This window comes from Bemisia tabaci, chromosome 3 (assembly GCF_918797505.1).
Source record: "Bemisia tabaci chromosome 3, PGI_BMITA_v3".
Lineage (NCBI taxonomy): Eukaryota > Metazoa > Arthropoda > Insecta > Hemiptera > Aleyrodidae > Bemisia > Bemisia tabaci.
This window is the reverse complement of record NC_092795.1, coordinates 2,271,753-2,286,797: the sequence shown is the minus strand read 5'-3', so window position 1 is coordinate 2,286,797 and position 15,045 is coordinate 2,271,753. Positions and strand designations below refer to the sequence as shown.

Below are 15,045 nucleotides of genomic sequence, written 5' to 3'. Positions count from 1 at the left end.
AAAATATTTATTTATAAGCGTAGGTATTCTTTAGCTCTTAAAATTGATTTTGAAACTTGTCTAGGAGCCTAACATGCTCCAAAACGCATCCTATAAAAACCATTTTGCAAGTGTGTATGCTTAACATTTTTAAAAATTTTATTTCTTTGACTTGTATCTGACTGAGTTTATAGTTTTCCGTGAATGTTTTCCGTTGCATCAACGCCTGCCATGAGTGCACCCAGAAATGTCTCGTTCGTTTCTTTTGCAGCAATCTTGCTCCATCTCAGAGGAAAAGTTGGTTAAATTTTTAGTTTCACAAGATCTCTCTTCGAAATTCACCATTTTTTTTTATTTTCAGGTATGAATTTAGTAGCAAAAGAGTTCGTTGCTTGCCAAATCAACACACCACCTGGAGTTTTGATTGTATCCCCCTTTGCTGGTGCCGGAGAGATGATGCATGAAGCTCTCATTTGTAATCCATATGAGATCAATGAAGCAGCCGAGGTCATACACAGGTGAGATTTTACTCCCCCAAAGAAATACTTGATTGGCTCGGTTAATTAGGTGTGGAATATTTTTGCACATTCCAGAAAGAACCTTGCATGGCATTGGAGAGATTCTGTGCCAGCTTTTTGTCGTAATTTGAATGATGCTCTTCATGCCTCTCTGAACACAATGAACTTAAAAAATCAAACTTTCATGTGGTAGTTTTAAGAAAAGTATGGCTGTAAAGTAAACAGGGTGTCTAGCATCAGGATTTTCCTCCCGATTCTATCAGGATTTGAGGTCAACCAGAATTTAATCCTGATTTTATCAGGATTTGAGGAAAAATTGGTCATAAAATCAGGATTTGAGGAAAAATCGGTCATAAAATCAGGATTTGAAAAAAGTTGTTTTCTCACAATTCTAGAGTTATGCTTTTGCATACGCTTATTCAGAACTTTTAATTTTTCTCCGCAAAAATCAGGATTTGATCAGGATTTTGAAAAATTATTATATCAGGATTTAGCAGTCAAAAATCAGAAAAATCAGGATTTCATCAGGATTTCTCAGAATGAAAAAAAAAACGAGACATCCTGGTAAATTTTTCAGCGTTTTTACAAGTATTATCTAGTCAAAAGGTTGGTGATCAAGGAGAGAGAGCTTCTTTTTCCTCGCCGCTTGTCTGCCAGGAAGATAAGATAGATGCCCGTTGACAAAGTTTGACAATTTTAAAAGTATTGGGATCTCAAGAGCTGTTTCCAGATTAGAGCATCGTCAAAATTGGTCCGGTAGAATTCCTGAAACGAGTAGTATCATGAAACCTCCAACAATTTCCTATATATATATATGTTGTAGGCAAGTAGCCGAATCAGGCATTTGGTACCTAAACAAATAGCCAAATGTTCTTATTTACACTGAAATTGTGATTCTTTTGCTAATTTTTGACAAAATTATTATTTGCTCATCCAGAAAAGAAGTTTCGGTAAAAGTTGGCATCATAAAATTGTAAATAAATTATAAGTTTCCAATGTTTTTAATGTAAGAATTCATCAAACTACGGACTTCTCCCGTATTTTACTCTCCAAATGCTCCTCATCTATTTTAAACGTCAATGTTTTTAAAATTCTGTATTTTATGACATGCTGAAAATTCCGAGGTAAACACTTGTTTGAGGACTAGATCAAATTGTCCTTGACAAATTGATCAAATTGTCCTTGACCTTGTCAAATTGATCTAGTCCTCAAACAAGTGTTTACCTCGGAATTTTCAGCATGTCATAAAATACAGAATTTTAAAAACATTGACGTTTAAAATAGATGAGGAGCATTTGGAGAGTAAAATACGGGAGAAGTCCGTAGTTTGATGAATTCTTACATTAAAAACATTGGAAACTCTAGAGCTCTCAGCCCAAAACTTGCAAGACTTGGTATACCATCAAAATTTGACTATCTGCCAAGGCATTTGATAAAATGCCTGATTTGACTATTTGCCTGCGATGTGTAGTTATACCTGGATTCTTGCTCCCACTGATAGTTGTTAATTGTTTTGTCTAGAGCTTTAACGATGCCGGAAGATGAAAGAACTTTGCGTATGAACTCCTTGCGTAAGAGGGAAAAAGTGCATGATGTCGATTATTGGATGAGGTCCTTTTTAAAAGGAATGGGAACTCTCATCTCTGAAGATGGCGATGATGTTCTTCCAACAACAATGCAGCCTGTGACTCTGGAAGACTTCGATGAATACCTTTCCAAGTAAGTCTTACCCTGAAAAAAGGATTAATGGAAGATTTGAAACAACGATAACTGTCGGAAGGCTTTTTCACTCACATACTATTTAGTCATTGGTTTTTGTACTGATGCTCAATGAATTAATGATGTTAAAAACTAATAACAACATAATTTTATTAATAACTAATAACAACATAATTTTATTAATCAGAGTCTCCAATTTTAATTAATCATGTGATACTGAATTATGTGTTGTTTTCTTATTGCCTAGTAAGAGACGGAGCTACATTTTTCAGCAAGTCTGATAATTGTTTGTATTCATGTTTCAGATACATAGGAAACACCGACAAATTGGCGCTTATGTTGGATTATGATGGTACCCTGGCCCCTATTGCTCCTCATCCAGATCTTGCCATTTTACCTCCAGAAACCAAACATGTTCTTGAAAGGCTTTCCAATATGCCTGAAGTATATATTTCAATAATCTCTGGACGGAATGTCAATAATGTCAAAGCAATGGTAAGCACTCAGTTTTAAACGCAGTTTAGGACACTCAAGCAATCTCTGGTGGCTATAGTCTTAGCGATTAAAGTAGTTAAGTTAGTGCGGATAGAGAATTTCAATGGCTGATCCTGGCACGGACCAGGGACCAGCTAACCTTGAAGGCCCATTACGCTAATTTTTATGGCAACTTTCCTGAAGCCCACATTATAAATAATTCAATTATTATTGAATTTATCTCCATCAAATAATTGTTTTAATATTAATATTTACTAAAATAACACATTTAGTAAACCTAAAAGTTAACTGATATGTTCAGGACAAATTATAGATCAATTATAGATCAATTATAGATCAAATTCTGAGATTTTCAAGGAATTTCATGCTAAAATGGCAGAGAAATTTAAGAATTAGTGCCACTCTGAGAGCCCCAGTTTGTGCAAGGGACGAGCGTTTAAATGAAGGGTCATGGCAGTTCTATGAAGCCCAAGAAAATAATCAAAAACAGTGAACAGTCAAGTAAAATTGATGAACATAGAATACATGTTATTTATGAGGAATATATCAACAATACCCCTCCTTTTCTTAAGGACTCGAAAAAAACCAGCAAAGATCATTAGATTCTCTAAAATTTGTCAAGAAGAAGAGGGACTATAATGTCTCAATCTTGCCACTGTTTCTGAAAACTTGCTATCTTTCATAAATGAGAAAAGAGTCTACTTAATAGTAATTTCCAAGGCCAGCTGGAGTAGATTGACACCAATACATGACTAGTTTTTCCGTACACTAAACTTAAATTCTTATCTTTTACAGGTTGGTATCGAAGGTTTGACATATGCTGGTAATCATGGTCTAGAAATCCTTCATCCAGACGGAAGCAGATTCGTACATCCTATGCCTGTTGAATTTGAAGACAAGGTCAGCGACCTGCTTAAGGTTCTTCAGGAGCAGGTATAGTCTTCCTACCCATTTGATTAACTTACCTTTTTCCTCTCTTGACTGTACCATCGAGGCGATTTTTCTCAGTTTCTTCTTTAGAGATTAAATTTTGACACAACTTACACAAGCATATTGATATCCAAATTTAATTATTTATTTATTTATTTATTTATTATACAAAACAGGCAAGTTGCCCAATTACAAGTAATTAACAAAAAAAGAGCAAAACAGCTGAACAAATGTTAAACTCAACTGACAAATAAAACAAACAAACAAAGTACAATACAAAGAATATAACTAATAGTATTTCAAAAAGCAGTCCTTGACCCTAGACTTAAACAGATTATCTACGACGTGCAGAATATCTGAACGCAAACTCTCCCCAAATCCCTAAATTGCCTGAATGTAGTTCCCCTAAGTCTTAAGTCTTAGTTCTTCATTAATTACTGTTTTTTAATGGTTGTTAAATTTTTGTTACATTTATTTGATGTCAAATTTTGTTCCATTATATTATTTGACGAGTGTTAAGCTCCAAATTTGTATGAATTTCATGAGGCTGTTGCATTAATAAATAATTATTATTATTATTATTATTATTACTCGTGTCAGGATGGAGATCTAACGAGGACAACCAACATCAACTTCCCAGTTCGTCAAAAATTATTTTAAGATCCTATCTTTGTATTATTTTCTTATTCCCAAAAAATCTTCTCATTGATTTTTTCAACCTCTTCCAGGTTTGCAAGGAAGGTGCATGGGTGGAAAATAAAGGGGCTCTTTTAACTTTCCATTATCGGGAAACGCCATTAGATGTCAGACAAGAAATGGTCGCTCAAGCAAAACTTCTCATTGAACAAGCTGGTTTCAAGCCTGCCCAAGCTCATTGCGCAATCGAAGCAAAGCCGCCTGTGCAATGGAACAAAGGAAGAGCCAGTATATATATTCTACGAACAGCTTTTGGTCTAGATTGGTCGGAACGCATCCGAATCATCTATGCAGGTGATGACACCACAGATGAAGACGCCATGGAAGTAAGTATTTTTTTTTCATAACTCTTTATCAGATCATAGAAGAGGTGCAAATATTCTATTTAATTGGCTGTTAGACATTTTTGTAAAGCTAAAGAGTTGATCTATTTCTTTGGTTAAGTCCCTCATAAATCGCCAAGACGGTATTGCCCAAGTTTTTACTTTACTTTCTACTTATCAGTTTAGTTTGAAAATCTGTGTCTTTTAAGCTTCAATTCAAGTGAAGACCTTGGCAAAGCTGTATTTGATAATTAGAAGTCATCCCAGATCAGTAACATTACATAGAACCTGAAGTGGCCTCTACAATTTGACATAGTTCATCGAATAAAAACGAATAACTAAGTTACTTTTTTTATGTGACACTAGCAGTTAAGTAAGAAAAAAAGTATGTTTTATAAAAGGAAGTTTTTTTGCTGTCAACTATTATTTAAGGAGCTATTGCATACATGAGACATTTTGAGCATCCTCTCCCAACAAAGAATGGCTTCTCTCTAGTAATCACCTCTTGACGCCCACGTACAAAGTTCATTCACCAAAACACAGGTATGCCACAAACCAGGAATATCAGGAAATGTCAGGAAATTTTAAAAAGTCAGGGAAAACCTGGAAATGTCAAGGAAAATGATGGAAGTGTCAGGGAAAAATCGTCAAGTCACCCTTATTTGCTTTCTAGAATAAGTTAGAACAACAGATTTTGTATGAAAACTATTCCAAATTCTGTCATTTTAACCATCTGACTTGTTTTCAGTTGTCAGGGAGTTGCACCAAAATGTGACGCATAAATCAAAGAAATGTCAGGAAATTTCATTTTTTGAATTCTGTAGTAACCCAGTCATGATCATCGGCCTTGTTCAATCCTAATTTAATTTTTTTCACAGGCATTGAAAGGAATGGCTGCTACCTTCAGAGTAACGCAATCTCAGATCATCCGCACCGTTGCAGAAAGGCGTTTGCCAAGTACGGACTCTGTTTTGACCATGTTAAAATGGGTAGAAAGACACTTCGGCAAGAGACTCCCTCGAGGAAACAGCTATGGTAATAATCTTTGTAAGAAAGGCGATGTGATGAAAATGGAGATGAGCTTCAAAACAGATGATATCTCTCCAACCAGTTAAATGCTTTCCCACAATGTTTTTTTCATTTCTCTCTGAAAATGATTCCAAGAGAGATTTAACTACTTGTAAGTTATTGTTTATTCTTTAATGATCCTCCTAGTCGAATGGATTCACACAAAACGTAACCATCTGCATTGGTTTTTCCCCCTCTTTTTTCTCTTATGGAAAAGTTAGACATACAATTGATTTCCTCAGGGGATATGTTATGTTTAAAAAAATATCTATGTAAGTAGTTCCTTTAATGTGTGAGACCAGTTTATCTATAAACTCCATCAATGGTGTCCTTATGCTTGCGTATTGTATGTTTGGACAGACATCATGTATCTTTGGATGTGTGTTGTAAGTAAATGTTTTGCAAGTGTAATATATATCTCTAAACCTGTATTAAATGCTGTTGTGCTGAGGGAGAAAGCCTTATGATCCTTTGAACATTGCCAAATTTCCCCTGATCAAACACAAATTTTTAGAAAAATAAAAAACTTGTGAATATTTTTCTTCCAATTTTTCAGGAAGTTTGTCTTAAATTCGTATCTGAAAATTTAAATGAGAGTTATTAACCACTTTTTTCAAAAATTAATGTTTTATCAGGGGAATTTGGCAGTATCGTAAAGGTCGAACAGTGTTTTTCTTTAGTCCGGCAGAATACTTATCATACGAAAATATTTTTGAAAGTTGCCGGAATTTAATCAGCCACCTAGGTTTGTCCCAACATATCATGTGCAAGCTATTAGTTTTCCAAGTATTAGAAGCCTGACTTACGGTTGTCAAAGAATGGTATTAATCATTGATCAATATAGTGATCTCCGAATGTATTCAATTAATCTTGTCGTTGATTTCCATCTGCGAAAATGTCAAAGATCGAATTAATGATTTGATTGAAGAAAAGAGAGTATTAACTACTAGATAGTATTTTAGATTTCTAATCAAAAGCATAATTTATTGTCAAGTAACCCCCCCCCCCCCTCTTTTTTCATGTGTCAAACTTGTTATACATGTAGAATCCTACAATTATTTTCATATAATCCAGCTCATAGATTTTCTGTTTTGTTTTTTGTTTTGAAATTTGTTCTTAATGTTTTTATTTGATCAGCTGTAATATGTTTTTTTGTCATCAACTTCGATTCCTTTTGCACTAATGTTAGCTCTTGTCAAATAGTTCAATAGTAATAATGTTGGTTATAATTTAGGCTGTATCACTTTTAATTTCAGGGACCTTTGTATTTTTTATTTAAAAGTAGAGCCTTTGCACTTTTTTCGTTCTCAAAAATATCCAGTAGAAAGAGTTTTTGGCTAATTTTTTTAAATTCTTATCTGAGCTTTTTCAGCTATCTGCAGTTTATTTCTTTGTTGTTTTTTTCTGAAGGAATTGCACACGATTGTTACTGTTAACCTGATACCAGTGCAAAAGCTCTACCCAGAAAATTATGCTAATTTATTTGTCCCTCTCTGCTGTACTAAGGAAGAACTTCGCATGATCATTTGGGCATTGCCAAATTTCCTCAAGTAAATTACAATTTGTTTGTACTACAAGTGAATTTTTCTCTTAAAATCTTTCCGGCCATTTCTCATGTGATTCTGTGTATTATCCCTTTTCAAGGAAAAATTTTCATAACTTTTCACTTCAGTAAATACATATTTTGTCGCAAGAAATTTTGGGAGTCGCTGCCATATTTAAAATTTCGTTTGGCGTTTTTCCTTAGCCTGGCAGCTCCATACCCTCAATTTGTCTCTCCTCAATCTTGCCTTAATCCAATTTCTTAAGTGATTCAGTGTATCTGGTTATTGTTTTTTTTTCCTGTTACCGTTTGTTGTTTTGTCTCTATTTATGTTTTCCTAAGCCAAACAAGAATAATATTTGTCAGGGCAAATAGTGATATTGTCTCAGGCAGATACCATTCTCCATATGTGTGGAAAACCCAATGTATACATGCATTTATCATATTTTAAACCCAGTGTATTATAAAGAACTTAATCTGCCCAAAATTCAGTGTACATATTAACTGTACCAAAGATTTTTAATATCACTTGTAATTTCATGGTATTATTTCACCCTATGCACTTAAGTGGTGAATTTCTCTGATCCAGCATAATTTGTTTTTCCTGAACAGTGCTCAAAGAGCAAATTGAATTAAGTTCCTCTAAAATAGAGCTTATTTTGTTTCCCAAGCTTAAATTCCAGTGGACCACTTTTTAACTTGCCTGGTAAAATCTTAAACTCCAAAATTTCCCAGTGAGCAGTTTAAATCAATACGCTGTTAAAAAATCATCTTTATCCTCGCTCATCGCAAAAAAAAATGAATTATTTAATTTTCCATGTACCTATCGAAGAAGCTTCACTTATTGCAATATTTAAATGAGGCAAATGCTGCTGTAATTCTTATAATAGCATATGTGTGTCTGTCAAAAAAGTTCTTTTCCTCCATTTTCCAGGTTACCATGACTTTTAAAATAGAATTTTTACCTGTTTTAAGTGCCATAATGTTCACCATTGTTTTGTGGAATTACATCGTTCACTCATGACACTTTTGTTCTTAAATATGTAGCCATTGGCAGGAAAAAAGTTGTATGTTCTCCTCTCTCTCTTGGTGGAAGTCTTATACACCACTTGATCCAATGTTTTCAGAAAGGTACAAGTGAGTTATGATAATAGGGAGGGCTCTCACACCTGAGTGCAAGATCAATCGCTCACTGTAAGATTGAAGGCATTTTATGTGCAAATAAAATTTAATACTTATGAATACCATGTAGCAGTTTTTGGGATAGGAGGTGGAGAATAACAGGCGATTTTAGCAAAATTGATTTTACTCACAAGCTCCATGGCTGATTTTCAAATGTCGTCCTTGTTGGATGTAAGAACAATGATCATTGTGAACCCTCTAAAATTTGCTTAGAGCTTCAAAAAGATGTTCAAACCCAATTGATGTGCCCCTCTCAGTTCATCAGAACCTTTCATGAGAGTGCATCTTAAAGCAAGAATATAGTCTCTTGGAAAAATATTACTACTTTTTTAGTAAAATCAAACTTTGAAGCTAAATTAACCTGTCCATTACCTATTTGCAAAACGTTCTGCTCTCCTCATTTACCTCTGAAGAGTGACATTTCACCACACAAAACCGGTAATTTTAGCTAGTCGTCCAACTTAATTTATCTGTGATTTATGTTTTATACTTTAATTTGTTATTTTTTTTCTTTCTCTCTCTCTCTCTCTCTCTCTCTCTTTTTTATTATTATTTCGTCTATAAATTGAACCTAACGGTATACTTTTCTGTCGAATATTTGAGTTGTTAATTTTTAATTCTCTTTGATGCAGGCCTCTCTGCCTCCTAAAATTAAAGTTTCTAGAATTGCAAGTACATTTAAAGAAAACATTTCCAACCAGCTTTTCATCAAATTTTTGCTCCTCTATTTTTAACAGGTAACTCCTGTATTTTCCTTTTGAATATGAAAAATGAACAATGCACACTATTTGGTCGCACTGAAAGATGATCAAATCATAACGAAAAGGAATTGATCTTTAATGGCACCTAGCTCTAGACTAAACTGTTAAGTTTATCATTTAAAAAGAATATTCTAGCATTACCATACTTCAAAAGGCTGAAAGAACTTACTTAATCGTGAACCACTTACTCGTAATTACTGAGTGCCAGGCTCAACTGCATTTGTTGACAACATATTTGAAATTTCAGCTCAAAATCACCATGTAAAACCTCTCAGTTTTGCAAAGTCTTTTGGAAATCATTAGGGTCAGCTCCTGCTCTTATCTATGATCCAGCAAACAAGCGTGAAGACATCAAGTCGTATCAAGTTTCATCAGATAGTTAATTGGCACCTAGATAAATACATTTTGTGACATGAAAGAGGTAAAAAGTCCGTTTAAAAATTGTAATTTTTGAGACTATTTTGAACACAGGCCAACTTTATATAACCTAGAGAGCCTATGATTAAAGTATCAATTTTGGCTCTCCACAAATTGAATTTGGTAGAATCCCTGTACTTTCCTTGAAATCTCTATTTTTAGCACCTAATACTATTTCATATGGGAAGAAGTATTTTTATACTCCATAACAAATGTAACAAGGTACAAATCAAATAATTTCGTTTAATGCCCAGTCATCCTTCTCTCAATTTTTGTGCAGGAACACTATTTCTTCAATGTGCCTTAATCAAGGTGACCATCATTCTTGAATCCTTTTTCTTAATGAACCCCTAAGGAGAGATTCAGGGAAACTGTGCCATTTTTTTAATTAAACGAAACAACACTGGAGTGAAATAATTTTGCACAAGATATCTTTATCGAAGGAGTTGTGCAAACCTTGAATTTAAAATCTCATGCGGGGCCAAACATTTGAAGAGGTTCCTAACCCGAATTAGCGAAGGAAATTCTTACAGTAACTTCAGTCAATTACAACTATCATCTTTTTTCTTCAAATATATCCTCAATAATCAAAAGTTTTTACTTCCAAAAACTGATTTAGCATTATGTAGACATTTTTATAAGGAAGTGGAAGCTTGAAAAGGGTTCCATTACACCAAGACCCTGCAAAATTAGAGCTTTTTTTTTTTTTTTTTTAAATGAAAGATACACAGGTTGTACATGAACTGTCCAAACTCCTCGAATCGATTGCTACAGTTAGCAGAATGGCAGAATAGAAGGGGTTCCAGGTTCCTACAACACGCATGCACACAAGCAAACAACACAGTGGGTGTGTTCGTGACTCTATTATGAACCCTCCTCATCTAATCAAGGAAACATACTGTCCAAACTGTAAATTTGAATTATATGTGTAGTCATTGCCTCCTAGTCTTAAAATGGCTCTTCAGTTATTCTGAGAACGATTCAATACTCAATCAATCAGATGATAATTTCTTGATTTTATGTTCGAAAGGCAGAAGGATATTGCGATATGCACTCGGACTGTAAATCGGAGTTAATATTAAAGTGTCTCTGAGTCAAATTTTGTGCACTAATACCCGATTTACTACATTAGGATGCAACGCTCAGCAATTTTCCAGAAATTTCATGAAATCCAGAAATTATTAAGTGATAGATCGACCATCGAATCGCTTTCCGAAGTGCTGAAGAACCATCATTTCAACTAGTCACTGATATCATATTAATGATCATTACAGTCTTGAAAAGCAAATTTTATTTTCATTGCAATGCTTTTTTCCCTGAAATTCTGTTTGGAAATCCCCACCATTGCCTCTTACTTTTGCAAGGTTGAGGCAAAATAATTTTGGACTATTTGTCCCAGATTTAAATACCCCAATCTTGTAATAGAATTAGGTTGTTAGTGTAATTATTAATTTAAGAAACCAAGACAGTTTTCTTTTGTGAGGAAAAAGTAGGTGGCGATAACTGCTAGCTCTATCCTCATCGGCCAAAATCTAATGTTTCAAAGAAATTCTACTGAAATGAATATCAATTTAGGCACTTAGACCAATGATAAAACGAAATTGTGATGTTCTCGAATTTTTCCACTTATTATATTTTTTCTGATAAAAAGAGATCATAATTTTCACATGCAATTTTCTTGGAAAATTCTGTAATGAAAAAAATAAAAAAAATAGCAAACACATGCGAAGTAAATCTTTTATTTTATTTTTTTTTAAAAGCAAATATAATACTGTAAATTTACACTGTTGCAACGTAAGATTTACACTTCACAACATCATCATCGATAAACAATATTTTAAATAGATTCTTAGCCACAAGGGTAATTTCAGAGGAAAGGATATTTATTATTAATTAAATCAAATCCAGCGATTTCACTTATGTTCTTTCTAATGATGATTCTATCCTTTTCTCTTTTCTTTTCTTTGATCAATAAATAGACTGACTTAGTGGTTACATCACTGAATGTATTGCTGTTCACAGTGCTGCTCTTGAAAATTATGGCAAATAAACTACATTGAAACAGTCTAATTGCATTGGGTGGGAAAATTGAATGACGTAGCCACTAAATCTGTTTTCCCCTTTTGGATCTAAACTGATGTGCAGAGTAGTGAGATGACTGTAAAACTTAAAAATTCAAAACGTATTGGTGCTGTTTACTCTACTTATTTTAGTTATAACTTAAGCACTTAAGAAGCAATTGGATGGGGAATGTATGATGAATGTAAAGTAGAATAAAAACGTAGCGACTCAGCCTCTCGTTGCATTACAATTTTATACCTAAAATCAGATTATCATCTCATTTCATTTAATAGCAGTAATATTTATGATGAATTAGAATTGTTTGTGCAAATAACTCTGAGAAGTATTTTTTGTAATATATACGTGCGATCAAAATATCACCTAACTTTTTGTGTCTAGTGTACTTTTACTCTTGACCTACACCCATCCTTTCAGATTACTATGTATTATCTTGGTTATCTATTTTTGTATATGTATGAATGTTTTCAATTCTATGAATAATATTTATTTTTAGTTATTTTACTTGCATCTGTTTATTTTACCCTCGTTTGATTTAGACCTGCAGGTTTCAGAATCATTTATATCCCTCATCATTTATTGAACAAGAGACCATTGCATTGCTCTGGTAATTTTTATCCATTTTTTACACCTAGGATGTACCCTCATTATAAGCATAAGTACTAATTTGATTAATGGATTATTCTAGTTAACATCTTTGATATCAGAAAACTTTTTAATGGCTATCACAAATTCCTGTAGCCTCGGGGGAAAGATACCCTAGCAGCATAAAGATGTAAAATTTACAAAAAAAAAAAATTGTAAAAAAAAAGGCATAAAACAGACCAAAAGTGAAATGCTGATGTTGTCTTTTTTACAGGAAAAATTCATGAAGAGTACGAGGTTTTTTACGTAAAAAGATCGAGTTTCTTTACGTAAAAAGTTATGTGCAAAAAAATCCCTGCTTCCTAAAATTGATTGGAATGATAAATTGTAAAGAAAAAAATAGACTTTAAACATATCTGGATCTGTCGTCAATTAATTTTTCTAGAGATCAACTTTCAAATTATTATCTACCTTTCGGAAATTGAACGTGCTGCCTATCAGGAATTGAATGCACTACCTACCGAGCCAACGAGGCTTCTGTATGAAAGGCGAGAGGGGCAAATTTGCGCTGTATAAGTGAATATTTTTATTGTTGAATATGCGTGAGAGCGAATTGCTGAATATTTGTTGAATTTGGAGAAACAGGATAAGGGCAAAAAATAATATTTATCATGGATATTTTGAAGATATTATACCTACTTTCAAAAGTAACTTTGTTGTTCATGAATATGTAAAAAATTAAAAATAAAAATTCCTTTTTTCCAACATGATGCCATACTGCCATGCTGAGCTCATGTCCAACAAGAAATTTCCTCTTGGTGCCACTAGCAGCACAAGGGCCTGACAGTCAATCTTTTGGAAAGAATGGTGGCTCATGCGGCCGCTGGACATCAGATCAATGCGTGTCGGAATGTTCATGTGCTCAGCTTAGTGTCCTTTGTTGAGTGCACTACAGAAGTTATTCTGTTGCATGTTTTTGACTGAAAAAATTCTGAATAACACACAAGCACCAGCAAAGAAAAAAAAGACAGAAATACCGTGGCAGTCAGTATGTTAAGGGTTTCAACCCCTTGAGGATGGGGAGGGGAGGGGGGACAACCCTTGTAATTGCAACTTTACCAAAACGCAAATCATGAGACGTTGCAATTCATAATAAAAGTTTCTAAGATGGAGACTGAGAATATAATTTTTGAACCAAGGTTTGGACTTTACCTAAAATAATTTGATTACTACTAGTACATTGCTTCACCCCGTATGGAGGATGAATGACAAGAACATCGTCTAATTTTAACAAATTACCCTCCTCCGTTACAGTGATCAAGTTCTTCGATAGCCAAACTTTCAACCGCTGTTTTCGGGCCGATAATTCTTCAACGCTTACTGCTGATTCATCTGAGTCTTCTAAACACTTGAGTAGGTTCTCGCCAAGGCTCCATTGGAGAGAAGATCCAGATGCCTGACTGCAGATCTGAATCGACTGTACTGAATGCCCCATTATGATATCAATGCATGGTTTTCCATCTGAGTGACTGACGAGGACAACACTGAAAAAGAGGCAAAGTAAAGAGTGAAAATGAGTCAGAGAAAGGAGAAATAATTCTTGTCTACAGTACTTCCTACAGATAGCAAAGAGGAAAAATTCTCATTTGACACTATCTCAAGAATCGTCATAATTTACATGTCGGGACATTTTCAATATTCTTTAAAATGCATTCGAATGAGACCAAGAAATTTGCGTAGCATGATTCCTGAAGGAATTTAACTAAACAGATATAAAGACCTTTCGTCTGAACATTAAGAAAAGTTTACTTGAGCCTTAGAACAATGCTCCCTGAGTTACAGTCTACACCCGCCCCAGACGTCGAATATTTTGTATTAGCTTGAAAGAAAGTTGACTGCAACTCATGCCCTTAAATCTACAGCAGTTAGCAAGGTACACTCTACTACAGGTATGGACAAACGGGGTGCCGAAGTGGCAGCGCTGAGAAAATGGGCGATCGAGTGACGTATGAAGTCGTACCGTCCATTTGCCGCGTAGGTTTTCGCAGTCGTACTCTCGATGCTGTCAAATCTACGCGTTTTGACGACTTTCTAAAATTCCGTTTGTCCATACCTGTAGTAGAGTGTACCTTGAGCAGTTAGACAAATCTGCATAGTGATTGCACCATGTGTAAGCTCCAAAAGGAAATAGAACATCATCCATTATCATGCGTTCTTCTTGAGAGATTTGGGTATGATTTTACCGACCCCTTCCCCCAGAAATCAAAAACTAAGAAATAAAACCTATCATTGCCTACACAAATTTCAAATACAAATTCTCTGCAAGGAAATTCCACGCCAGAAAATTCAAAATTCAGAAAGGTGGCCACTGTGGGCTTATTCGCCTGATTCAATCCATGGTGCCACGAAGAATTTTAGAACGGTCACTTGACTTACTTGTCTGATTTAGGATCCACAGTGACAACGGTTCCTTGATATACTTTGTCGCTTAAAGTCTTGATCTGCACGAATTTTTGAACGAAATCTAAGTAATACAGTGGATCATCAAGAATACTTTCCTTAGATCGGGCTGCCATATCCGCATGTGATGTGGGCGATTGGCGGTGTTGATAACGTTTGTTTACTTTGAACACTTGCCTATGACACTTGCCAGAGACAAGAGACTTGACATGACCAAGAGCCCAATCGGAGCACGGTCAACCAATACTGAGCACTTGTTTCCTCTGCCTGAAAGTTTTGATTGGTTAGCA

The 15,045-nt window shown here is 34.6% G+C and overlaps 2 protein-coding genes across 2 annotated transcripts in view; one reads left to right on the top strand and one right to left on the bottom strand.

Annotated features, from left to right (window-relative positions):
* Positions 1-12,209, top strand: part of LOC109043277 (uncharacterized) — a 49,110-nt gene extending 36,901 nt beyond the window's left edge. The window contains 6 exon segments of the mRNA XM_019060419.2: positions 341-497; positions 2,019-2,216; positions 2,522-2,711; positions 3,507-3,644; positions 4,370-4,663; positions 5,539-12,209. Coding sequence (XP_018915964.1) covers positions 341-497; positions 2,019-2,216; positions 2,522-2,711; positions 3,507-3,644; positions 4,370-4,663; positions 5,539-5,775 — 1,214 coding nt within the window. The 3' untranslated portion in view covers positions 5,776-12,209.
* LOC109043280 (gem-associated protein 6) lies at positions 11,355-14,940 on the bottom strand. Its single transcript, XM_019060425.2, has 2 exons — positions 14,732-14,940; positions 11,355-13,839 (listed from the first exon to the last, which is right to left on the bottom strand). Exons 1-2 carry the CDS (start codon positions 14,869-14,871, stop codon positions 13,458-13,460), a joined length of 522 nt encoding a protein of 173 aa, XP_018915970.2. The 5' UTR covers positions 14,872-14,940; the 3' UTR covers positions 11,355-13,457.
* Between the last annotated feature and the right edge of the window lie 105 nt (positions 14,941-15,045).